The sequence below is a fragment of the Centropristis striata genome, chromosome 15 (genome assembly GCF_030273125.1).
Source record: "Centropristis striata isolate RG_2023a ecotype Rhode Island chromosome 15, C.striata_1.0, whole genome shotgun sequence".
Taxonomy (NCBI): Eukaryota; Metazoa; Chordata; class Actinopteri; order Perciformes; family Serranidae; genus Centropristis; species Centropristis striata.
This window is the reverse complement of record NC_081531.1, coordinates 16,481,541-16,508,025: the sequence shown is the minus strand read 5'-3', so window position 1 is coordinate 16,508,025 and position 26,485 is coordinate 16,481,541. Positions and strand designations below refer to the sequence as shown.

Sequence of the window (26,485 nt, the reverse complement as noted above, 5' to 3'; positions counted from 1 at the left end):
TTCTTTAACAACATTCCACAATTCATTTACATTTCTCGGTTTTGCTTCAGAAACAGCATTTTTGATGTCACCCCACAAGTTCTCAACTGGATTAAGGTCCAGGGATTGGGCTGGCCACTCCATAACATCAATGTTGTTGGTTTGGAACCAAGATTTTGCTGGTTTACTAGTGTGTTTGGGGTCATTGTCTTGTTGAAACACCCATTTCAAGGGCATGTCCTCTTCAGCATAAGGCAACATGACCTCTTCAAGTATTTTGACATATGCAAACTGATCCATGATCCCTGTTATGAGATAAATAGGCCCAACACCATAGTAGGAGAAACATGCCCATATCATGATGCTTCACTGTCTTCACTGTGTACTGTGGCTTGAATTCAGAGTTTGGGGTCGTCTCACAAACTGTCTGCGGCCCTTGGACCCAAAAAGAACAATTTTACTCTCATCAGTCCACAAAATGTTCCTCCATTTCTCTTTAGGCCAGTTGATGTGTTCTTTGGCAAATTGTAACCTCTTCTGCACATGCCTTTTTTTAACAGAGGGACTTTTGATGGTTGTCTTCCGTTTTCTGCCACGTGTCTCTGGTTTTGCTCTCCATTTTAAAGCATTGAAGATCATTTTAGCTGAACAGCCTATAAGTGTTTGCACCTCTTTATAAGTTTTCCCCTCTCCAGTCAACTTTTTAATCAAAGTACGCTGTTCTTCTGAACAATGTCTTGAACGACCCATTTTCCTCAGGCTTTCACAGAGAAATGCATGTTCAACAAGTGCTGGCTTCATCCTTAAATAGGGGCCACCTGATTCACACCTATTTTTTCACAAAATTGATGACCTCACTGATTGAATGCTACACTGCTATTTTTTTTAACACACCCCTTTCAACTAATTGCCCAATTGCACAGCTTTAAGAGCTGCATATCATGAATGCTGGGTCTTGTTGGTTTTCTGAGAATCTACTGCAACTACTGGTACCTTGTTTGCCATGTAGCAATAAAAAATATACTAAAAACCTGGATTAATCTGGTTAGTCACATTGGACTGCTATTATTTTGAACACTACTGTACATTTACAGTAGCAGGTCTATGTACAGTATATGGTAACAAAAATGATAAATCATGATTGCTTTCATTATTTTAAGTAAATTGAAGGATTATACTGACTCATTTTCCAACCTTATAGACACTAGAACTATTTCAGAACCATTTGGATAAAGTCAGAAAATGCTTCTTATGTAAGACTTCAGCTGCTAAACATTAGTGAATTCAGTGACCTAAGGAGAATTTTTTTTATTGCTAATGAATTCAACCTTTCCTTCTTTTTTATAGGAAGGAAAGTATGTGTTTTTTTCTTTTAAAAAGGTGAATTTATTTCCAATATGAGCTCCATCTATTGCAGTTATTGCTTTTTATGTAATAAAATATATTTTGGATTGAGTAGTTACTGACCTCGTCTGCGTCATCAGGGAAGTAAACTTTGTGGAAAATCTGAGTGGTCTTGTGCTGGATGGCCTCCACCTCCACCAAGTGAGGAGGGTACTTTCTTGATCCATTTCTGCAGCAAATAACAGAGGTAAGAGATGAAAAATGTATGAACACAATAGAAAGGTTGTTAAAAAAAAATCAGAGGAAAGTGTGTGCATGTGTGTATTACCGTAAGGCTTTCTGTAGCCGCTGCATGCAATCTGGAGCCAGCGGGTAGTGTTTCTTGGCTTGAAGGAACTTCTGGACGTGAGGCAGCAGGATGTTACTGGGTGGAAACAAACCAGTGCAGAGCCACAGCAGCTCCCAGCCCTTCTCCTCACTGTACCTACACACACACACACACACACACACACAGCAAGATGAGTCAAACTAAGGATCAACCCGTGGACTAAAAGACAGGAGTTTAAAAAAACATGAATAACACGTGAAAGCTACCAAAGGGAATATATATATATTTTTTAACATTAAAGCATACAAACATGTTTTAGTAGAAACTCCAGTTAGGTGGAGGTCCCCTTTAAATACCTACATTTTCTGCCACTTGGGAGCAGCAGAAACAAGTTGTGAACACAACATTTACATATCGCATTTTAACACAATACTTGTCAGCTGACAGCTGCTTTTTTCCATATCAAGCAGTTTGGTATCAGCCTTTGCTCCCATAATGTGTTTTATAGGCACATGCATTGATGGGATGTTTTCTAATTGAAAATCAAATCTTTGACCACCATGTCACTGAATACTTTCCATCTCTGAAGTGTTTGTTTGTGTGTGTGTGTGAGTGTGTGTCCGATGTGCACGCTTCAAGCTTACTTGATGTGATTATCAGTCAGCTGTTTGAGAATCTGACAGAAGATCTCGTCTTTAAGCGGCTCGGCCTTCAGTGCTCCTTCAAAGATCTGATCGGTGAGCTCGTTGACAGAACGCACACGTTTGGACGGGTAGTCGCCCATATACTTCATCACAGGTAGAGCCGAGGTCAAGGACATCAAACATCAAAACAGCAGAAAACACATTTTATGGGTGATAACATGGCATTTAGATCAATTCATGGTTGGTTGTGGTCTTTTAAAGTGATTTATTGACAGTAAGGAAGTAAGAGCTTATTATTTTCTTAAGGTTAGAAAGCATAAAATCGTTTGTTATTTAGAAATGAAGACAAAAAAAATGGGTGCCACTGATGCAAACATTTAACACAGAACCCACACTCCCTCCACTGAAGGATATCTATGAAGGCCAGGCAGGCCTCCTGGGAGAGCTCGTCATGGGCCAGGACCTTCTTCAGCAGAGGCTGTTTGAGAGGCTCCCTGGTGCAGCTCCACTGACGGTCCTTCCCCCGGCTCTTAGAGATCATCACCCTGCTCAGAGTGCTCTTAGGAGGAGGCCTGGAAACATGCAGCATGATGCAGGTTAGAAACAATGAAACGTAGATTATACATAACTAAGAAAAACATTCAAAAACATACCTGAAATAGTCATAGGAGTACTCCTCCAGTGTGTAGGCTTTAGTCTTGTCTTCAATGTCAGAGACGTTCATCTGGGACGAACCGATGGATTCTCGCCTCTGATCAGGAGTCATAGTTACGAGAGCCTGAGACGGAGAGAGAGAGAGAGAGTTGAAGAGGGAAGCCTAAGTCTACAATCACTTCACATGCAAAGACAAAAATCTCCTCCTGAAATATTATTATACAGATAAACCTATTGAGGAATATCATAGTCAACGGCTATAATGTAGGTTTTGTTTTTAAAACAAATATTTCAGCATTTTGGAAAATATGCTTTCCTTTACAGAAGATTGAGAAAAATAAATATACTATAAAATATGACATAGCATGGCAGGATATTTTTCTTGGCAACTATCATGTTTTTTCCCAAGTTATGTCCACATTTTAGGCATTATTATAAATATATTTAATTATTATTTTATTAAGTGATGCATAAAATACAGCTGCTGTAAATGGGAAGTTCAAGTAAACTGACTTAGATCAGCAATAAGCGACAGAAAGTTGATTATTCAATTACAAAACAATTAATTTGAGTTAATTTAAGTATTTTGTGACAGCCGCTCTTACTCATTATGAGTTGATGAGCAGTTAAACAGCCTGCTGTTGCGAAATTTACAATTCAAACAATCCCACTGGTCATGAGTGAGGTTGAAAATCTCCAGATTAATAGCTAACATTACTGTCTATGAAAGACTTTTAAAAAAAGGGTTTGGATCAAATCTAATACTATTTGTTGGTAAAGAAATCCAATTGAATGCTATTTAAGACTTTCAACAGCCTGCAGATACTTTAATTATAGTCACATTACAAAGTAAAAGCATACCAGATGCTATTTGATGTGTGTTGCGGCTCAACTCACCACTATGTCATACTGCGGTCTGGTGATAGTGGGCAGCACATAGACACAGTCAGCAGGGAAGTCTCCTCTCTGTTTGGTCCTGTCGTTGATGCCGTGAGCCCAGCCAGAGTTCATCACATGCTCTCCGTCGTGTTCGTCCAGGATGATCAGATCCCCCTTGCAGAAACTCAGGAAAGTGGAGTCTACCCCAGCTGCAAGATGTAGATTACATATAAAGACTATTTTTAAAAATATACACTACTGCTCCAACGTTTCTCTCACTTAGAAATAGAGAAGAAGAAGATTACTTTATTAATCCCACAATGGGGAAATTCAACCTCTGCATTCAACCCATCCTTTATTACACACAAGTGAACACACCATGCAAGGAGCAGTGGGCAGCACATTATTGCACCCGGGGAGCTGTGCAGGGGGGTAAGGTGCCTTGCTCAAGGGCACTTCAGTCCTTGATCTGTCAGTCCTGGGATTCGAGCGACTCTCCAGTTACAAGCCCGATTCCTAACCTCTAGGCCACGGACTGCCCTTAATGCCTAAAATGTCCTTATTTTTTAAAGAAAAGCTAAACACCTTTTTAAATTAAAATAACAGATATTCAGTCTAGAAATTGTTAATGTGGTAAAAGACTATTAAAGATGGAAACAGCTGATTTTCTTATAAAATATCTATTATATATTGTCAGCAACCATCACTCCTGTGTTCCAGTGGCACATTGTGTTCATCCATGTTTATAGTGCCGAAAGGCTGATCAATCATTAAAACACCTGAGCATTAAGTTAGCACAGCTGAAAACAGTTTTGTGTTGATTTGATAAGCAATAAAATGATCCTTCCTCAAGCTAGTTGAGTATCTAGAGGTAAAATTGGAGATTTGTACAGGTTAAAATTATAACTTCTACCCTTGTCAATGTCTTTCCTATATTTTTGATTCATTTTGTAACTATTCCATGAATTAAACAGTTTGTTTTTATGTGAAACAACACAGATATGTTCTGGGTGACCCCAAACTTTTGAGTGCAAGTGTACCTGAAGTCAAGCAGCAGTTTTATCAAGTATACCCGAAGCTCTTAGACACTAAAAACTGTCATATGTCTTCCTTTTAAGTGAATCTTACCGGGGTTGGGACAGTCCAGCAGTCCCACCACATACTTGGACCTCTTCCTCAGACCCTCGAGGAAGGCGACCACCAGATCGCGGATGTCCTCTGCGTTGTTGGAGGTGAATGTGTACTCGTCTCCCTTGATGGTGGCCAAGGTAAAACTCTGGCCCTGGAGTTTCCCCCCTCTAGAAATTATGAAGAAAAATTGCTAAGAAACACATCAAATTGGGTAATGACTAAGAACTGTCAGAAGTTTGGTGCAATCTTCTTGAACGGTGGAACTAAGCAGAATTTAGATTTAAATTAGACTGGAAATGATGTTATGGATTATATTTTAATCTTTTAATCAGTGTATCTTTGAGGACATGGTGTTGTCATACCTGCTGCTGGACACAGCAGTGATCTCTGGGAACGAGAGCTCCAGAAGGACCTGCTCCTGCTCATCCACAAAGTAAACCCCAGTCCAGTTCACAGCCACGATCACGTCATTCTTGGGCAGACTGGGTCCTGTGTGGACAGACGGTGTCATATCCATGTACAAATAATTACAGATAACTACAGTAGTAAGACATATTTACAATAATTAATACCGACCTGAGAATTTGAAGGCCTCATAGAAGCGTGAGAAGAGTAAAGGCCACTTTAAACGAGCAAAATCCACCACGTCCTCCTTCACTCTCTGTGTGTTCAGCCTTCTTTTAGTGTGTAATCCCTGCACAGACAGTTGCAGTTAGTTACTGTTGCACAATTTGGTTAAAAAGCCACAAAGACAGAATTGTCAGTTTTGGTGACTGATACCTTTTTGTGGGCGCTGATGATGAGCTGAGACCACTTCTCTGCGGTCTTAGTGGAGGTTATTTCTCTGTCTGGGATGTAGGAGGGGATGAGACTGAGCAGGCGATCTTGGAGGATGTCAGAGCCGTAATCCACATAATACTGCTGAGAGGCCAGCTCTGCGAGGTCCTCCTCCTTTTGGGCAGACGCAGGGCAAAGAGGCAATCATGAGAAACCAAAATCAAACATCTGATAAAGTGTTTGACAGACTGAACCAGATACTTACCCTCTCACATCGGTACTCTCCGAATTTAACCCCTCGTACGATCTGCTGGTAAACGAGATTTGTGGCGACGTGGTCCTCCGCAGGGTTGTGCCAGGGGTTAAAAATCTCCTTCCTGAAAAACAGCCTCCAGGGGGCGTTCCTCTCCTGGGCTCCCTGCTCCTTAGCATACTGCTCACACTGGGAGACGGCGTCCATGACGTGGTCGCTACCGCTGCCCAGAGACGACACCTGATCCAAAAAGTTCATTAATTTGAGATTTCATATTTGAATATACAACCTCAATTGTACCAGCCAACAATGAATTTTAATGAGACGTTACAGTGCTCATATCATGCAGCGAAAATACTTTAATAACCATGTATCTCACAATCAGCACATCTGGAGGCACATGTTTTCATCTGTAAAGTAACTAAAGCTGTCAAACAAATGTACTGCAGTGAAAAGTACAATATTTGCCCCTGTTGTTGAGTAGAAGTCTAAAGTTGCATAAAATGGAAATACCCAAGTAATGTACGTCGATTAAGCACTTTCGTAGTAGTGACTGTATAAACCAACACTTCCCTTATACAGAAAATATATACTGTACATGGTCTTACCTTGTCAAACAGGGCGATGTACAGAGAGAAGCCAAATCGATCTCTCAGGTTGATCTTGTCTGCCAGAGCGTTGCAGAGCTCACTGGCGGTGGTGGCGGAGTCCGCCAGGAGGGTCTTGGTGGTGCCATCCATAAACGTTACTGGCAGCATGATGGGCTTCTTCGATTTAGTGGCCTGATGGACAAGAAAGATCAGATTCAAGTACAAGGTTTTAATAACAAAAATGTCATTATTTTTTCCAAGCAATGCCACTTAAAAAAAAAAAAAGTCATCCATTCAGATTTGGTCACTTGTTTATGATTTTTTTTTTATCACATGAACTGACTTAAGATATTATCAAAATGGTTAAGATGTTTATAATGCCACTAATTCATCACATGCAAACAATCAGCTGTGAAATCTCATGTATTCTAATTTTTTTTATGATGATGCAGTAAATAAATAAATACAATACTTGGTTGAGATGCGTTGGTTCTGCAATTTACAGTTTTTCAGAATAATTTGGCTAAAAACAACAGGTTTTCTACAGGTTTACAAGAAAGTACCACATATTTCAATTTAATATAAGTTTAATGATCATACAGGCAAAACTATGAAAGCACAACATTTTATGTCTCTTAAAAACAATTTCAAATGATTTAATTGATTATTTATTGACTGCACTGATGCATAGTTTTAGACCACAAACACATTAAAAAACTTTTTATTTTTATTTTTGATGAAACTGTAATCTGCAAATTCGAACAAATTCGAAAAACTGCTCAGCACCCGCAGATACCAGCGTGATCAGAAAACTCTAACTCAGAGCAGCGAGCATGTTCAGTACCTGTAACTCCAACCAAGATGGCGGCTGGGTCCTTGTGCGGTTGGCAAACGTCCTCCTCAACCTTTCCTCACAATATGGAGCATAACCAGGGGGGCCGTTGTTTAAAAATGTCCGTAAATACTGACAACAGACAGAAAGAAAACAGCAGATAGAGAACACCTTCAATAAATCACTGACACTGAGTGAAATTAAATATTGAAGCACAGAAATACAAACTGGACTGAAAAGCCATTTTAAAGTTTTAACTGAAAAAATGTGATAGATTACAAAATAAACCATTTTGGCCACCTGAGAGCAAAATTTGACAGCCTTTTCTGCTTAGTTACAGTGAGATTGCTTACTTTCTAGCAACTTCCCTGCCTCTTTAAGTGTGAATTCGCTACTTGCATTAATTTCCTGAATGTTCCCATCAATTATTATAAACATATGAAAAAAAAAGATTGCAGAGAATAGTGCAGAGACTTCCCATGTGAAGAGATTTAGAGGTTTTCTTACTTTGACAAACTTCTCGGAGGGGGCGAAGCAGCCAACGCAGAGGGACAGCAGGATCCATCCGCGGGCGTGGCTGCTCTTGGACGGATTCTGAGTGAGCTGTTTGCAGATCTGGCAGTAGATCTCATCTCTGAGAGAGAAAAACAACAGCTGAACAAAACCAGATCCAAAACACAGTGATGTGGTTCATTTTAACTGTTTCAGAGAAAAACTGAATGTTTTGCTGGTAAAATTGCCAATAAAATTTGAATAAATATTCACAAGATTATATATTCTTGATGTCTACCACCATCACATTAAAATCACTCCCCCATATTACGCTTCAATGACTTTGTAGGAAAATTAAGTATTAAAACTGGTGCAGCAAAACCTTAGAAAAATTGCCTTCACATATGTATCATTTTGACTTTGACAAGGTAAATCTGTGGAGTTTCCTCATTAAACCACACATTTTTCCATAACAAGTATTGAAAAACTTTAAGGAAATAATTTAAAGCACAGGAAGGTTGCTTGCAGGTCACCTGAGGGCGGGCCGTAAGATGCCGTTGCCGATGATGAAGTGAAGTTTCTCGAGGTTGGAGGTGGGTCGGTCCTCCAACATGCTGTTCCCATGGAGGCTGTAGTCCCCGTCCGTCAACCGCCTGGTCACCTGCCGCCGATATTCAAGAGAAATAAACTCCTCAACAAGCAAATCAACTGAACAAATCCACCCTGTCTGTTAACATGTGCCCTCTGCTTGCATTGAGAATGGTGTTTTAAAATCAAACATGATGGAAATTAGACCACATGCTAACAAACAAAGAACATAAAAGTGTTATTAGGCTGGTCTTTTTGCTTTAACTTATCATTATGAAGTAAGAATTGACTACACAATGTAAATAGAAGGATAAAGCAATATGCGTTTAGATTGGTTCCATAACAGCCTCGCTTTCACTATGCAATTCTGTCTGCCACCAGGGACGCTCTCCCTGGATATTGGCTCCATTTATGACACAAAACAGGAGGATTATAACGTTTTTGTTAGTGTGATAAGGCACATGCACTTATGAACATATAAAAAAATGGCACAGAGGCTCTATAGTCTGATCCAAGTTGTCTTTTTCCACTTTAAATATCAAAATGTTTGTTATTTTTAGCTGTAATCGTATTGATTGATCAACATGTTGTTGGTGCCCACTAAATGCCCAAAATGTCAAATAAACAAAACATTCTGGAAGAAACTTTTGAATCTCACCTCCTCAGTGATCTTGGATTTCCTTTTCAGGGTGAGAGACACAAGTTTGTGTCTGACACTGTTCCTCTTCTGGCTGTCTATGGAGCTGTTCTGTAGACACAAACATGGAGCGATGATTACTGTGTTAACCTGATCAACGGACTAAAGAACAGGTTCTGAAGTGGTTCAGGTTCTAAATGGACAATAACACATAATTTTCATCCATCGCCACTTTATCTCATACCTTAAAACTATTTATTATCTTTTAGACTATAACATGTGCGTAATGTCTGAATGTCTTTTAAAAGACATTATATGAGAAGAACACATACATTTTGTTGTATATTTAAAAAAAATACAATGACAATAAAGGACATATTGAAATCATCAGTTAGGCTAACAAACATGCTCAAGAATGATTTGAAACAACTTGACTCTACAGCATCATTGTCTCACCTCTCCTTCAACCTGCAGTTCCTGCAGCTCCCTCTTGTAGGTCCTCTTGCCGAGTGTTTCGTAGATCTTCGTCATGACAGGAATCTTTTCGCTCCCGTCGTTTATGACCATCTGGCATTTTGGCTCCGGTAAGTCTCCCATGAACCTCAACACGGTGATCCACACCGCTAATGCAGCCTGAGGGAGAGAATAGGGTGTCTAAATCAGCAGGAAGGGGAGTGAATCTTTTTGTAACCTTTCAACAGTGCTGGAAGAACTATTCAGATCCTTTGCTAAAGCAACAAAGCAAAGTATCATCAGCAAATTATAGTTAAACTCCACTGGAAAAGGGGCTAAAGTGGATGTCTGAGAGGTGGAGAGGGCTTTAGTTTCTCACCAGCTGGTCTCCCTCGTCCTCGTGGAAAAGCAGAGGTTGTTTTAATGGTCGTCTGATGTAGGTGTAAGTGGAAACGCTCTGGAAATATGTGGCTGCAAACTTGGAGAACTTGTAATCAGACAAATCCTCATCCTCCTCATCAGGTAACTGCAGAGCTTCATGCAGCACCTCTACTTCAGCTTCCTCACCATGAGAAGTTTTCTCCAAGTCCTGAGCAGAAGGAAAACACACAGAGGGAAGAAAAACGTCAATATGTGCAACACGTCTTTTTTTTTTTTACATGCAAATACTCTGTCACACTGGGCTTCTTTTGCATAATGTTGTACTATTACCTGTGCACCACCACCACTCCTACCTCAAGTCTTCACTAATCAACTGACAGATCTACGTACATTGGAATACGCAGAGCCATGCTGTTAATTCAAATTAACGCCCTATGAATCTCCAAAATGTGTCATGTTTTTGAAAGTAAGTTACAGCATGTCACAATTGTTTATGTTGTTACACACGTCCTGGTGTATAGATGTAATATTCTGGTGGTTTTTTCCCCTTTTTTATTCATTTTCGAATTTAAAAAATTGCGTAATTCAGCATCAAATGTGTGCAATAAATGGTATCATGGTATCAACCAAAAATTGCTGCAACAACTTATGGGACATATTTGAACATGGAAATGGACTTTTTTCCTTCTTTCTCTCTGATTTCCCAAGTATACATGTCACAAGCTTGTATTTGCATTTTTCTTTGCTCTCACTTTCACAGGGTGTGGAGCTGTGGTCCTGCTCGGCACTCACTCCTGCTGGTGTCACTGCTGTGGATCTTGGTCGGCTCCAGATGGGACTGCTCCTTTTCTGCGGTCCACTCTACACTCAACGCATCACTACTGGCCAGTGGTGGCGCTTCACCTGCTACTGTGTCACTATCAGAACTCCTGCTCTTCTCTGTCTCTCTCCCCCTCTCAACCCTTCCTCTCTATCCTCCCTCCCTCTCCCCCCTCAACCTCTATCTACTCTATTCTACTCTGTTGATCTGCCCTGTACAACGACATCTATTACACGTCTATCCATCCAGGGAGATGGATCCGTCCTCTGTCTCTCCCTGAGGTTTCTTCTTCTTTTTCCCCTGTTAAAAGGGTTTTTTGAGGAGTTTTTCCCTGGCCAATGTGAGGGTCTAGTGTGTCGTACCATGTACAGTCTGTAAAGCCCTTTGAGGCAAATCTTTGATTTGTGATTTTTGGCTATATAAATAAAATTGACTTGACTTGACTATTAGAGCTTTATGACCAGAATGAGTTAACGCACAGTGCTGAGAATCTAAAATTAATCTTCAGATCCACAGCTTTCTGATGATGTAAACTTCTTCTATGTGGCATTTAATGTTGACCTGCTATCTCCCCCTAAAAATCCACTGCCCCAATTCTCTATTAAGGCGGCAGAATGACAAATCAGCAGCTTTAATTGACAACAAAAAACATAAAAACATACTTCAAAACCAGCTGGTGCCTGTCCGTCCTGATTGGGCAGCGGCCCAGAGTTCCCCAGGAAGCCAAACATGCGGTCGACCATGTCTGAGTGATCCACAGGCTGCTCCTTCTCCCTCTCCATCTGCTCCAGCAGCTCCTTCTTCCTCCTCGCCTCCTCCTTTTCCTCCCTGTCCCTCTCCTCCTGCTGCTGGGCCAGCTGAACGAGCCTCTCCTGGTGTTTCCTCTCTGCCTCTGCTTTGGCCCGCCGAGCTGTCATCTGGTTTCGCAGCTGCTCCTCTTCGGCCAGGCGCTGGCGCTCTGCTTCCAGGCGATGCTGCAGCTGTGAGGGGCAAACAGAGGGGGAAAGGGTTCACAGAGGCAGGTAGAGTGTTATACTGATTACTACTACAGACTACTTGTCTGTTTAAAACTAAAGCAGAGGAACTGAAGGGAAACATTACGGACTACAACAATGATCCAAAAATATTAACTATTCTTAAAAGCTGAACGCAATAGACAGTACTTTTATCTCTATCCAGTATTTGGCTAACGTACGTTATTTAAAGGGGCTTCCAGCCACTTAACTTCTTCCTTGTCGGGTCTCAGGAACTGCAGACTTGCTCAGGAATATTATTTGATAGTTCTCCGAAAGCTATTTATATCTTATCAAGCTGATAACAAACTGAGATTAAACAAACATTTACAAAACAAATAATTTATTCAACATTGTCTTTCAGAACAAGAGAAGATGAGAATGTGCAACAATGGCAGACAGAACAGCATTTTTTTTTTACTAAAAACATTCAAGCTCAAACATTTGTATATATCTTAAACACATGCAACATGCAACCAAGTTTAAACAAACCAACTGAAAAACGATGTATAAAAGAAGGTTTTATGGTGTCATATTTGAGGCTAAGTTCACATGAGAGACTGTTCTTAACATGACCAGGTCTTTTTTTGTGTGTTTGAAGGCCTCAGTGTGAGTAAAGAAAAAAGGTGCAGTGATGTAAAAGTAGTCTGAACCTACTGAGAGGTGGTTCAAGGTATTTTCAACCTTTGGACAGAGCCAAGCTTATTGTTTACCTCTGTTTCCAGTGTTAATGCTTAGCTAAGCTGTACTGACTATAGCTTCATATTTAGAATATGGACATCGTCTCATTTAACGCTCAGAAATAAAACAATAAGTAGGGCCATACCGAATTTATTTTTGTATGGGATTTTTTATTTATTTATTTTTACATTTGAAGCTTCTATTTAGATGATCAAATGTAGCCTTGAATGTCATGTTTCATGATGCCATTACCCTAAACTAAAAGTAAAAACTCAACGTCCTAAGTTTAAATAAAGTGCTTTAGTAGATTAAATGCTATATAAATGTAATTGATGGTGTTATGAAATGATATAACATTGATGCTAGACTGCCGCAAACTATGTATTATAAAGGCTTAATGCCAACAAATATGGATTGAAGCATAATGTTGTGTCACATAATGTTTAATGTGAAATTTGGTAGATGATTACGTCATCAAATTATGAGTTTTGGAGTTATGGGAAATATTTGGCTCACACAAGGTCAAACTAAATCATACTCAGCCACCATGATATTCTAAAAATATTATAATACATATAACCTTCTGAACCCCAAAATCTGCCAGCAGGTTTGAAAAGCATGTTGTTTTTGAAAAATCCCCCAAATTATACTAAATAGTACTTGATATACATATGTAAAATGTGAAATAATTGTTTGGTAAAAATAAGTTATGAAAGAAACTCAACATGCATGTTATTTATTTATTTTTAACTAATTTATGGCATTAGAACTGTTATACTGCATGAAAGACATGTTTTTGCTCTTTCCATAGAAGTCCAGGACTTACATATATCAGTAAAAAAACAGGCCACAGTGAGTAAAATGTGACAGGAGAACCAATTTAAATAATAAATAATAATATGTTTAAACAGAAGAAAAACATGCAAATAAAAAAAATGTGAATGTTGATTTAAAGCTGAATCTCAACATTATGAATGAAGCTCTGAACTAATTGGTAGAGCCCTACAAAATTCCCAAAATGTCAAATTATTATTTTACAGTCTTTAATATCTAATCTGTATCTAATTCTGCAGAACAAGTATCATGAGCCCTCACAGTTTGTTTAAGCCAAATAAAATGTTTGACACATCATAATTTATTTCCCATGTTATTCCCCATGTCTACCCTCAACAGTGGGAGCCCTTTCTCTCTGGCACTTTAACATCATAAAGGTAGCAGTAGTAAACATAAGGACTTTTTACCTCTGCCCTGAGCCTCTGGCAGAGGCGTCTGGCTATCATGCCCCTGGTGTAGGCCTGAAGTGTCAACACGGCGCGAAGACGCCGCCAAAAGGTCTGCCGGACCATGAAGCCCCGGCAACGGGCTTGGATGAGAGTAACACGAAGGCGAGTTTTCCGATAGCTCACGTAGTACTTTCTTGCCCTGCAGACGGCCTGGAGGCGCACGAAGCCAGACTGCATCTGAAGGAGAGGAGAGTGTTAAAAGCAAGATTTGCATGGCAATTTAATAATCCTGACTTGACAACCAATGCATCGTGCTGCTGGTGAGAAGACCAGAATGATGACAAGTGAATGAAACTGAAAAACTATTGAAGGTGTAAAGAACTCACAATCTGGTATTTCTTCCTGCATCGATAACCCCTCCACACCTTCTGGATAACAATCACGGCACTTTTCAGGCGGAGAAAGTGAGTCCTACAACACAGGAAGAAGATTATAAACCAGGCAGTGGTGGAATGTAACTGAGCCCTGTTTATTTAGGTGCTATACATTGAGGTACTTTACTTAAATATTTGTATTTTTTGCAACGTTATACTGATACGTTATACTGTCCAGTGAAAATGTGTATCTCTGATGTGTTGATTTGAATGTTTGTGATTAACCGAACGATGAAGTGTTCCTTTATTTGTTGAGAAAATTTTCCTGCTTCTTATGCTAAATAAACTCTTTACTCAGCTGAAAACAGCTGTTTTTCTGACTTTTTAGAGATACATGGTTCTCAAAGGACAGTGATGCTACAAACAGACCTTAGATAATATAATGCATTGCTGTCTATTTAATTGACAAACAGTACATGAAGGTAAAATGAACACAACCTTGCATATCTACAGCAGTAAAAGGCAACACATTAATGCAGCAGGAATATTAATATAAAACATCGTATATGATAGTAAAACATGGATGCACAATCCATGGGTTAAGTTAGGTTGTTTCTTCAACCACATTGAGTTGAACAAGAAATGGAACATGGAGGTTTACTCATCAAACATATAAGGATGGCTAACTCTTAATTAAATATGTATCATGCGCTGTCCTAAAACATTACTCACCTCTCTTTGAGTCCACGCACAGCCTTCTGGATGAGGATGACCTTGTCTGTGATGCCCTGGTCCCTCTCGATCTCCAGCTGCATGTCGTGGTGGTCCTGACAAGAAGAAAACCGATGGATGAAGAAGACAAATAAATAAACATAAACTTTATTTATACTGCATTTCTCAATCAGGTTATTGATATGATATGTGTAATTTAATTTAAAATGAAAGTTGTTTTAATCACAAAAAGCTAATCTGTGATGAATTACTTCCTGTCACTAAACACATGCAGCTTTCAAAATAAGAGCACAGAGTGTTAACAGAATCCACCACATAATTTTCAAGAAGACTGTCAAAATAAGATGCCTTAAATAAAACATTAAATAACCCTTATTCTCCACACTAATGGTACATATTCCTAAATTCATTTTTCTGCAATCAGAATACTATTTAGGGAAGAGGGAATTTAAGTTGAGGTTTGCAAACGGCAAATCCGTTTAATCCGGTGCTGATATTCATGGCCCGTATATATGACGATGAATCAAATCCTGAGATAAATGACACAATAAATAAATAAATAAATTAGTAATTTAGTAAAATATATAAATAGGTTTTTAAAGGACTCCAGCAACCTTTAGGAAAATCTTGGTCTTTCCGATCTGCCAGTCATCGTGTTTCCCAAGCCGGGCCAAGACGATCTTCCGGCACGTTCCTCGTAGGTCTTCCTGCAGGGAGAGAAAACCAAGTAGAAGTGACAACTCCTGCACCAGTAAAGACAGTTTTGAAGAATGCGTCCTGTGAAAGGCTCATCAGATACTGTATGATATAAAAATGTTTTTAATTATATTGTTACAGTCTTCACAGCTAGTGCCGCATGTTGCTAAAACTTCACCACATACATTTGTGATTGACAGACAGACAGACAGACAGACAGACAGACAGACAGACAGACAGATAGATAGATAGATAGATAGATAGATAGATAGATAGATAGATAGATAGATAGATAGATAGATAGCAACTCTATTAATCCCTCGGGAAGGTTCCCTCAAGAAAATTATATAACACCAATATAACAAAATAGAATTGAATAAAGTTAAAAATTGGTATAAATGTGAAGTAAGCCTTTAATAATACTACTGGCAGCACTTTAAAACATGTTCAATCAGGACTGAAGAAGACAACAAGAACAGAACTGTAGCGGATGGGAACAGTTGTGTTGCTGACCTGTACATTAGCAGGTTTGACGCCAGGCATTAGGACTCGGTAACGGTCAACGAACTCGCCAAAGGTGTATCGGATGGGATAGCCGGCCCGCCGTATCCTGATGGTCTCCATCATGCCGGAGTATCGCAACTGACGAATACATAGCTCTCTGTCAAATAACTGAAAACCAAAACAGACAAGTTGAAGACAAATTGAGAGAACATGCATCAAAACTTAAGAGAAAATTAAAAAAAATGCAAGTAAAAAGAAGCTTCATGTACCCAATGTATAATTGTCAACAGGTGAGCAGGTGTTTGTTCCTAAAGAATAGTTTGACATTTAGGAAAAATGCTTTTTTGTTATTTGCCAACAGTTAATATGAGGATTGAGGCCAATCTCATGTTGGTACAAGGGATGGGAATGCGAAGTCATTACCATATTCGAGTGCTCACATTAATTATTATGGAGTACTCAAGTTTTCCCGAAACCCCCCAAAACAAAACAAACAAATGACGAGGCAGAAAAATTATTCATGGACGAGTTAATAAAGTGTGGCTGAGGGTTGTAAAGGCAATAAAATAATAACATGCAGGCTCAAAGCATCACACCGTTGAATGAATAATGACGTATAAACCGGATACTCAAGTACTCCTGCTCAACCCTTGTTAGTACAGTGAATGTGGAGCTTCAGCCAGGAACTAACAGCTAGTCTGACTAAGATTAGATTTATTTTACATTACATTTATTTATTTTATATCAGAAGAGGGTTACAATAGGTGAAAGAATCTTAAGTAGAACAACTTCACGATTACACAGCAAAAGCCTAACTTTTGTTTTCTATACACATGCACATTAACATTGGTCTCACCATAGGCTTTTTAAACTCGTTGGGTTTGATACAGCGAACAAAGAACGGCTGACACACGCTGAGCGTCCTCATCAGCATCTCCAGGGAACGTTTGAACTGACTGCTTAAAGTGGGAGATCGCTTCCTCGTCTCTACTCCCTGCAAACACACAAACACACACAAAGGTGGAAATACATTAAACTATGTCTCACAACCCCAGATAGAGGTTTCTACAGCTTACAGTGTTTTGAGGACAGGTCTGTCGCAACATTTATTTTGTACCTTTTTACTTCACAATTTTAGTAGCATTTCCATTCATAATTTCCATTTTTGATATTTTACCACACCAAAAAACACGGCAACATTTACATTTAGTGCATTTTAATTTTACTTCCCCCTATAACCATGTTTCATATATAAATTGTCACCACTGCTACATGATAAAGAAAGTCTCATTGACCTTTCAACGGTGCTTAGTAATACCCATTGAATATTTTTTTATTTTTAATTTTAAATCTCACAGGGTTACTATCGTTGCTGCTTTAGAGACAATCAGGATTTCATTTTTGTCACATTTTGGTAAAGATTTGCAACTTGTGGATCATCACTTAACACATACATAAGGGTACACAATGGAAACATGGGGTACAGACAAACATTATTACTACTGAACACAACAAATGAAACTGAAGAACAACAGAATTTCTAAATAGGACTTCCTGTTCCAAAACCCTAAATCGTCCTGTGAAAATCAATAATATTTAGATAGCTAGATAATTTTTTGGTTAATTTCTCATTAAGTTAAATAAAGCATAAAGCTAAATCTCATCAATTTTCCCTCAGGTTTCTGCTACAACAACCTGTACACCTGTAGGATAAAAAGAAGAGCTTAAGGAAGGTGGGCGGCCGTTGGATTCATGGGTTTTTATTTAGTTAAAGGGAACACAAACAGGGCTTTAGAGAGACCACATGTTGCTTAAGGCTGTAGATTACCTTGGGAGTAGGGGTGCTGGGCTGCTGATAGCCACACAGAAACTGATGTGAGAGGAGAAGACAGAGGAAACAGAGGAGAGACAGCAGAGTGAGAGGAGGAGGTGTGCCGTTAGTTAGAAGCCAACACCGTGAGGAGAAAAGCTAAAGGGAGGCAAAAGTCACCAGTGACATAAACACTTGAAGACAGCAACACCTTAAAAGTCATAACAGAAGTCGAAAAGGAAGTGAAAAATATTAGTCCACCATGACAGGTATTCATGTAGTTGTGTTTCAGTATCTGTTGGCCTCACCATGGCCACGTCAGCCTGGAAGATCTGCTTTATGAACTTGTTCTTGGACGAGTGGACGAGCTGGATGATGTCGGTGTGGAGGCTGTCTCGGTTTTTCTCCAGAAAGCCTGAAGGAGGGACAGAGAGAGAAAAACTGCAAGGTCACTCCTGTCCAAACCAAGAAAAAATAAATAATCATTATAATTAGAAGAATTAAATAAATTAAGACATGAAATGTTTCATTCTGTGTGTAATGGATCTATATAATGTGTTATTTCCACTTTTTGAATTGAATTACTGACATAACTAAACTTTTCTATGATATTCTCATTTATTGAAATGCACCTGTATGTATATATTTACATTCTGGTGTCACAAGAGCTCATGAAGAAATAATTAAGGCAATGAGAATTATAGCCAAGAGTCCAATTATCCAATTATCATGGAAAGAAAACCTATAAATATTTACATCTGAAAGGCTGGAACAAGTGTCTTTTCCAATTGTAACAAAACTCAACAAAACAAAAATAAATATATATCATCTGTCAATCAGCTAGATTAGGGGATGGCAACCTTTACTAACAAAAGATTATTGTCAAAAAAAGAGATGAAATGTTATAACTTAATTTGAGATAATGAAGATAGCCTACTAAGTCTAAATTAGCCTAAATTCAAAGAGGGACTAGTTTAGACTACGATAAAGGGCATTAGACAGAATAATATTAACATTATTCATTTAAGGCGCCGGGCCGTAGACTTTCATAAGCTATGAAAAAATAAATTGCTTTTGGCCTACACCATTGATCAATGAAAATGAAAAAAGAAATAGCTGCTTCATTTTGTATAATTTGTTTTTGTCACAGCCACAGAGAGCCACTGCAGATGCCCTGAAGAGCCACATGTGGCTCCAGAGCCGCAGGTTACCTAACCCTGAGCTAGATGATTAATCATCCAACTGCTTTAAATCCTTTTATGTAAATGTGTATAATAAGTCAGAATTGAGGAAACCTGGTGATGGTGAGGAAGAACAAATACACTGATTCACTTGTACAGAACTTTTTTGTACTAAAAGACAAATCACAAGCATGTAGGTAACTTTGAAAGAAAATGTAACATCACCAACAAACTCAATATTATTATTCATGAAGTAATCAATGCAAGGAAAGCTTCCCCATCAGCCAACCACACAGATGCCACATCCCATCTGACCTTTAACTTTACCAGAACCCTCTCTCTGGTTTCTGAAAAAAATGCAGCTCAACCCACAACAAATAGGACATGAGTGAGAGAAGAAGGAGCATGCAGTAAAATGGATAAAACAGAACACACCTCTGGTCTCGTAATGCACCACGCCAGCAAAGTGTTGGATACCAAACTGCGTTGCATAGCTGTTTTTAGGACGGATGTAGTTGGAGTTGAGCTTGTGCTGTGAGTTGAGCTTGTACAGCATCGTAGCATCAGTCCCCTGACAAAAGACAAAAAAACAGACATCTACTATAAAGACAAGCAAAATAAATCTGTTGGCTTCGACTGAATTGTGGTTACAAAAGTGGCTGACACTTCAAGTGATGTTGTAATAGACTTGTGTGATTCTTCGTTGTATTGCACCTTGGGGAACTTGCTCTCTTCATCAATGAGGGAGATGATGTTCATGGGTTTGTTAGCAATCATGTCCAGTGCGTCCTGGTTATCTGTGAACTCGATGTGCTGCCAGCTGATGTCCTCCAGGTTGTACTCCTCCTGCTCCAGCTTGAAGACGTGGCGAACAAAGAACTGCTGCAGGTTCTCGTTGGCAAAGTTGATGCACAGCTGTTCGAAACTATAATGGAGACGTTTCAGAGTAGAGAGAGCAGGGAGCAAGAGATGTGGATGCAGTGTTAAATTTGACTATACAAACAAGGATTCAAACACTTTTTTTTCTTATGAACTTGACAGTTTCTAATCAAAGACTTAGTATAAGTCACCTGTTGACGATGAAGTTCTCGAAACCAAAGATGTCCAGCAACCCGATCGACCTGCGCACGATGTTGCTCTGACAAGATGGCGGTCTGAATATGGCAGCATTGATCTTATCCACTATCCAAACAAACAGCCGCCCGTAGATCCCCTGGAAGATGAAACTTGTGTTCTTTAAGAATATACATGGATAGCAATGTCAATCCATCAGTCCAACACCTCAGTCCAGACCATAGACTGTATAAAAGAAGTGGATGGAGTCACCATTGGTTTGTGGACTACCGTAAGTAGTTATTTAAGACTAACAGAAATAAAGAAAGGTTAGAAAGTGGCATCTGTAAGTCACATTAACTGTGATGCAAATTTTGGCTTGCATAAAACAGGCTTCAACAAAATATATCACTGGAAACAACTGAACAGCCAATTCCTAAAAGAGTCTTTTATTAATTTACTTTAATGAAGTGAAAGGGTCAAAATTATTCAAACGAAATGTGGGCAATACCTTAAAACAAGTTTACAGCTTTTTTATTGTTCACAGTGTTACAGATATGCATTGACATGTCTCTATTCTGACTGACAGTTCAATCACAAGGTAACCACCTCTGAAAGCATAACCTGCTTTATTGTCCATTTTACTCTAAATGGGACCATAATTACCAAAGTGAGCATCATGCTGGATTGAAGAAGACTTTAAAGTAATGATCGAAACCAAAAACTAATTAGAAAAATCTATAATGAGGTAATACATCAAGTGGGAAGTAGAGTCATTTTTTCATTGACTTCTTTTTGCATACATTGGAGTTGCCCCCTGTTGGCCATTAGAAGGAATGCAGGTTTAAACTACCAGAGGTCAGGCAAAACAAGCCTTTCAGTGGGGCCAGTAATAACTGTTTTCTTAATTGGCTTCCTATTATGAGAAATGGGGTCCTATGAAGTTTTCCCCTAAAGTTGGAGGGATGTTGGTTGTTTCAGATAAGATATTTCTGTGTTTTGTTAAAAGTTTGTTACCTTGACAAAAGCATCCCTGACATCCAGGCCTTGTTCCACACTGAGAGGCGTGGCGACACTTTCACCACGTGTGATGAGGGTCCGTGTGGTCAAACACACCATCACATCCTTAGGCTCCACCTACAGCAGTACACAACAGGCAATGAGCTAGAATGGAGTCCAATTTAAAGCAGCTTCACCAAGTGCTTCTCTGTCCTAAGACTGAATAACTAATGTTCTGCATCATGCAGCACTGCAATGAACCCATTATCAATATGTGTCACATCACTCAATGCAGAGATATCGCTGAATTTTAATCAGGTGATTATTTTTTCTGATGCATACTGATTTGGTCTTTATGACCTTTACTGGAGTCTTTTATTCCCATGGCATTTTATATTTCCTCTGGACTAGATTTCAGATGGGAACATTGTTTGCTTTTCTTCCCTACAATTACTTGACAGCTCTGTGTTAAAGCATTGGTAATAATAATCTAATGGTATATTGGTATAACAGTCACAGGGAAAATGTTTCTTCCTTAAGTAATTTCACTTTTAATACTCTAAGTTTATTTTATGTTCCTGACTATAATCACATACGTTTACTTGTGTAACATTTTAAATAGGACATTAACAGAGTATATCCACAGAGTACCTAAGTAAAGGATCAGGGGCCAGATTCACAAAGCATTCTCAAGAAAAAAAAGTCTTCTAAGTGGCACTTTTTTCTTAACTTTGCTCTTAAGACAAAATTTAAGAAGATTTGGTATTCATGACGAAATTCTTCATTCGAATTATTTTCTTTTTTTTTTTTTTTAACTTTCTTCTTAAGTTTTTTCCTATGATAGAACTTGAGAACAAATGAGATTCTTGAAAACGAAGTTCTTAGATTTCTTCTCAAATTTCTTTACAACTTTAATAGAAGCCCTCACCAGTCTTAAAACAGCTACAGTTAGAAAAGCTTAGACTTGATATGTATTTACTTGAACAAATTTGTAAGACATTTATTTAATTTCTTTAATATTTAGTTTAGACTTCGACTAATTTGTTAACAAATGTATTATTTAGGCAGTTGACATATAATTGAAATGTCCTTTCAGTCTGTGTGACATGTATGCCTGTTCCTAGATTACACTACAAAGTACTCATAGTAAATCACAGAGTCAGTTGTTGTATTTGATACTACTTAATTAATCACTAAAAACCATGTCCTTATTATTATTACTTTAGATAGAAGTTCTTTTGGTGGCCTCTGAGAGACAGAATGGATCCTCTTACACTCCCTGATCAGGTCTTAATTAGACAATATAGGCTCCAAAGGCCCGCAACTGATTTTCTGGCAAGTGATCTTAAATTAAAAATCTAAGGACGTCCTAAGTGAGAAAACTAACAAGTTCCGTAAGACATAAAAGGTGAATAGCATTTAAGAACATTCTGAGGAACATATTAATTTTTTCCTTAAGAATTTTCTTAAGTTTTATCTTAACAACACTTTTGTGAATCTGGCCCCTGCTTGTAGTACACGTACATATTTAGACATATATATATAAATATATATACGCACCTCCATGAGTGCTGCAGCAGTCATCAGGTCAGGAGATCTCACAACCACACAGGCGTCGAGGTTGTCATACGTACGAGCTGAGGAAAACAAAGCAGATAATGGTTTTCCTCAAAACATTTTTATAATTAGTGTATTTTGTACAAAATTTAGGATGTGGTGATATTTTTTATTTTTACACATGAAATATTAAAAAAAAATATTGTGAGACACCTCACAGCATTAAGCAGTCCAGTACAAAACCCTCAATTCTCTGACACTGTCAACAAAACCTTTTCAAGCAGCATGTAAGTTTGCAGTTCATCATACCCTCGAAGCGCAGGTTGCCCATGTGTAGGATGGCAGCCAGCAGCTTGGAAATCTCCCAGTTCTCAGTCTCAGTGAACATGAGGACCTTCATGGCTGACAAGATGCTGGAGTAATCACTCAGGTCGTCTCGACCGTCACACGCTGTACAGTTACCCTGGAAGATAAAAGACACAGAGAACTTTTGGTTATTATAACTGAACTAGTAAGGTGCCTCCAGGAACTGCAGGTTGTAATCTTTAATTGTTGCTGTAGAATGTATCTGCTTAAAAAGCTGAGGGAAACTGCTGTTTACGGATCTTTATTAACATTAACCAGACATCAACTTAGCCCTCAAACCAAAATAAAAATTTATAATAAGGTGTAAAAGAAACAAGTGAGTTGAGTCCTTTAATCAAGTTAATGGACCAAAGATAAATCTGTACCTATTAACTTCTCAAGTGTGAATATTTGTTGCATCTATCATTCTTCAATAATATTAAGTTACCAGTAAATGTCTTTGAATTCTCAACTGTTACTCGGACAAAACAAGGTTTTTGAATTTGTCAACTTGGGCTTGAAGAAATTGTGATGAGCCTTAAAAAAAAAATCTTATATTTTACAGGATGGGTTATTCAATTAATGAAGAAATAAACATCTCCTCAATGGATCATTATAAGATAATTGTTTGTTGCAGTTGGCAAACTTTGTTTTCAAGTGCAAAATCTCATATCTTCCTTGTGAACTCGATGAGGGGAAAACACCCACTGCAACTGTGACTTTCTTGGACTCACTGGAGGTGGAAGTCAATGGATCTAGATCTCAGTTTTAATACAAGCTCAATAAAGACCCCATATGTCAGTCAACACACAGACATTCAGTGTAAATGGTCTCTCACACAGCTGTAGACTCACCATGGTGAGGTAGGAGTAGTCAGAGGCGAGGCCAAGGCCCAGCTTGGCCTTCATCTCCGGAGCCATCCCCTTTAACATGCAGTAAAAAATATGGTAGTTCCTCTCATCTGGAGCCTGGAGGGGAAAAGGGGAAAACATAGAAACAAAATCTAACCAAACAAACCAATTCAAACGGCCTAAAGTTCTGATTAGCCTGTCTTCTTAACTGACACTGAAAATTTTTGGTGTCTTACCTGTCGACACACACGAGACTTCTCCAGCAGGTACTGCTCTATCTTGGCTCCTTCAATGGCCCCCCGCTTGTTGAAGTGGATATCTATATACTTTCCAAAGCGACTGGAGTTGTCGTTACGAATGGTCTTGGCGTTGCCAAAGGCTGAAATAATTGACAATAGGTGAGTGAGGTAATGGAGAGAAACACACAAGCTGGTAACGATGGAGTCTGACATTTTGCAGCTGTTACTGAGGCAACTTCAGGGTTTGAAGTAAAACAACAGAGGACTGATTGAGCACAAAGGGAAAAAATGAAATTCAACCATCTTCAAATCCATGCAAACTGTGCAAACTGTGCAAACGCCACCTGTTGCTGAACATAATTTGAAACAATCAAAAGCTCAAGAACAGCTACTCAGTGAACCTTGTTTTCCTCGCTAGATCTGACATGAACTTTCTAGAGGAGGGGGAAAAAAACAATACAGCATAGTATCGCATGGTAATATTATATTGATTCATGGCCGCCAATTATCGATATTTATCGATCGGTGGATCGTCAGTATTTTGTTTTTTTATATACTGTAGATTCTGTGAAAGCTGAAGCTTGAGTGAAGCTGAAGCTGAAAGTTGAGGAAAGTTTGAGAAAATGCTGCAGTTGTTGTCGTCATACATGTTTGATATCAGTTCAGTTCAGTTTGACTGAATACGTTGTTGGTCAGTCTGTGGGTTTGACTCTCGTTGTGAAGAAATAGAAAGACTGAAGTGAGATGAAAAGACTCTTATTTGACAAAACAATTCTTGATTTAATTTAATTTTGTGGACACAAAATGCAGTTAAACAGTTAGATCGCAAAATATTGTATCACAATACTCACCATATCGCAACATGCTTAAAATCGCATCGTATCGTGACTCAAGTATCGGGATAACATCGTATTGTATCGTATTCTCTAGTATTTTCGCAGATTTGCACGTACATTTGAGTGTAAAAACACGGCAGCTGTCTGACCTTCGAGGATGGGCGTGGCCTCCAGGACCTGCTGCTCTATCCAGGAGTGTTGACCGCTGATGGCTGCGAGGAACTGCAGAATCAGCTTCGTGCTCTCTGTCTTTCCAGCTCCGGACTCACCGCTGTCACACAAAGATGACAGTTAGACACTCGTACAACACACAAAAATTTAACATTTTGGGGAATACACATTAATAATTCAGCAATTTACACAGAATTATAATTTTTTACATTTATGGTTCTTAACCCTTTATCAGGCAAAGAACTATTTGGTAACTTCAGGTAATTTTTTGAGAAAAAAGTTGCAAATTTACTAGATTAAAGTGGCAAATCTACAAGAAAAAAAGTCACAGATTTAAGAGATTTAAAGTGGGAAAAAAGCAACTTTTTTCTCCCAGATTCACCACTTTAACCCTTAATAGGGCACTCATTGAAATACTTGCATATTCCAAATTTCAACCCTAGAGAATATTGGAGGATATTACATACAGCCAGAATGTGTAAAAAAAAATATACGAAAATAATACTTTGAGAAAATTTTTTACGAGATTAAAGTGGCAAATCTAGGAGAAAATAATGCGCAGATTTATGAGATTTAAAGTGGTGGATCTGGGAGAAAAAAGTTGCTTTTTTCCCCACTTTTTTCTCGTAAATCTGCGACTTTTTTCGTGCAGATTTGCCACTTTAAATCTCTTAAATCTGCGACTTTTTTTCTTGTAGGTTTGCCACTTTAATCTAGTAAATTTGCAACTTTTTTCTCTAAATATTACCTGACTCTAATTACCAAATATAGTTCTTTGCCTGTTAAAGGGTTAACCTTGTGTGTTGTTGTTTAACTTGTTAATGAATGCTGTATGTAAACTCTGAGCCCATCTTAACTATTCAGTTCACACACCTGATGATGCAGCACTGGTCCTTGTCGTTCCGCTGCATGTTGAAGTAACAGTTGTCTGCTATGGCGAAGATGTGCGGCGGCATCTCACCTATCTTCTTATTGGTGTAGAGGCGGATCTGGTCTGCAGTGTAGATGGGCAGCAGCTGGTAGGGATTGACTGCTACCAGGATTGAGCCGGTATACGTCTGCAGGAATCCAAAAAAAAGAAGAGTAGAAGTTTTAAGAAAAAGTAACTTTCCTCCTTTTTTTAGAGACAGAATATCTTCTACTTTTACAAACCAACAATGTTACATTTTCCAAATCATTCACTATGGTTGAAGATATGATCTTACTTTGTTTTTAGAATTTAGCATCTCCAGTGTTAAACAATTACATGTTATTTTAATCTAATTTGATTGTCACTCTAATGTGACTGACTGGACATTTTTATACATTTACAGTATCAACACAAGGAATGGTACTTAGTTAATTGCATTGAGCACATGAAATTCTTACAGCAAAATTAAAATTTCTACAATCCTTATGGCTTTATAAAGCTACTAAAGAAGCTGGAGGAAAAATAAGT

The 26,485-nt window shown here is 38.6% G+C and overlaps 1 protein-coding gene across 1 annotated transcript in view; it reads right to left on the bottom strand.

The window, feature by feature from the left end:
• myo7ab (myosin VIIAb) overlaps positions 1 to 26,485 on the bottom strand; it is a 44,963-nt gene that overhangs the window by 5,942 nt on the left and 12,536 nt on the right. The window contains exons 6-41 of the mRNA XM_059351332.1: positions 25,921 to 26,105; positions 25,026 to 25,147; positions 24,038 to 24,180; positions 23,805 to 23,918; positions 22,915 to 23,068; positions 22,609 to 22,685; positions 21,067 to 21,186; positions 20,067 to 20,209; positions 19,711 to 19,921; positions 19,432 to 19,567; positions 18,124 to 18,230; positions 16,862 to 16,999; positions 16,015 to 16,173; positions 15,420 to 15,512; positions 14,806 to 14,900; positions 14,086 to 14,170; positions 13,718 to 13,936; positions 11,445 to 11,762; positions 9,961 to 10,170; positions 9,585 to 9,761; positions 9,150 to 9,239; positions 8,437 to 8,564; positions 7,919 to 8,045; positions 7,424 to 7,543; positions 6,598 to 6,771; positions 6,002 to 6,229; positions 5,740 to 5,910; positions 5,536 to 5,653; positions 5,322 to 5,448; positions 4,957 to 5,126; positions 3,847 to 4,037; positions 2,949 to 3,073; positions 2,710 to 2,867; positions 2,296 to 2,449; positions 1,652 to 1,807; positions 1,447 to 1,552 (exon numbers count right to left, since the gene is read on the bottom strand). Coding sequence (XP_059207315.1) covers positions 1,447 to 1,552; positions 1,652 to 1,807; positions 2,296 to 2,449; positions 2,710 to 2,867; positions 2,949 to 3,073; positions 3,847 to 4,037; positions 4,957 to 5,126; positions 5,322 to 5,448; positions 5,536 to 5,653; positions 5,740 to 5,910; positions 6,002 to 6,229; positions 6,598 to 6,771; positions 7,424 to 7,543; positions 7,919 to 8,045; positions 8,437 to 8,564; positions 9,150 to 9,239; positions 9,585 to 9,761; positions 9,961 to 10,170; positions 11,445 to 11,762; positions 13,718 to 13,936; positions 14,086 to 14,170; positions 14,806 to 14,900; positions 15,420 to 15,512; positions 16,015 to 16,173; positions 16,862 to 16,999; positions 18,124 to 18,230; positions 19,432 to 19,567; positions 19,711 to 19,921; positions 20,067 to 20,209; positions 21,067 to 21,186; positions 22,609 to 22,685; positions 22,915 to 23,068; positions 23,805 to 23,918; positions 24,038 to 24,180; positions 25,026 to 25,147; positions 25,921 to 26,105 — 5,349 coding nt within the window. The remainder of the gene's footprint in view (positions 1 to 1,446; positions 1,553 to 1,651; positions 1,808 to 2,295; positions 2,450 to 2,709; positions 2,868 to 2,948; positions 3,074 to 3,846; positions 4,038 to 4,956; positions 5,127 to 5,321; positions 5,449 to 5,535; positions 5,654 to 5,739; positions 5,911 to 6,001; positions 6,230 to 6,597; positions 6,772 to 7,423; positions 7,544 to 7,918; positions 8,046 to 8,436; positions 8,565 to 9,149; positions 9,240 to 9,584; positions 9,762 to 9,960; positions 10,171 to 11,444; positions 11,763 to 13,717; positions 13,937 to 14,085; positions 14,171 to 14,805; positions 14,901 to 15,419; positions 15,513 to 16,014; positions 16,174 to 16,861; positions 17,000 to 18,123; positions 18,231 to 19,431; positions 19,568 to 19,710; positions 19,922 to 20,066; positions 20,210 to 21,066; positions 21,187 to 22,608; positions 22,686 to 22,914; positions 23,069 to 23,804; positions 23,919 to 24,037; positions 24,181 to 25,025; positions 25,148 to 25,920; positions 26,106 to 26,485) is intronic.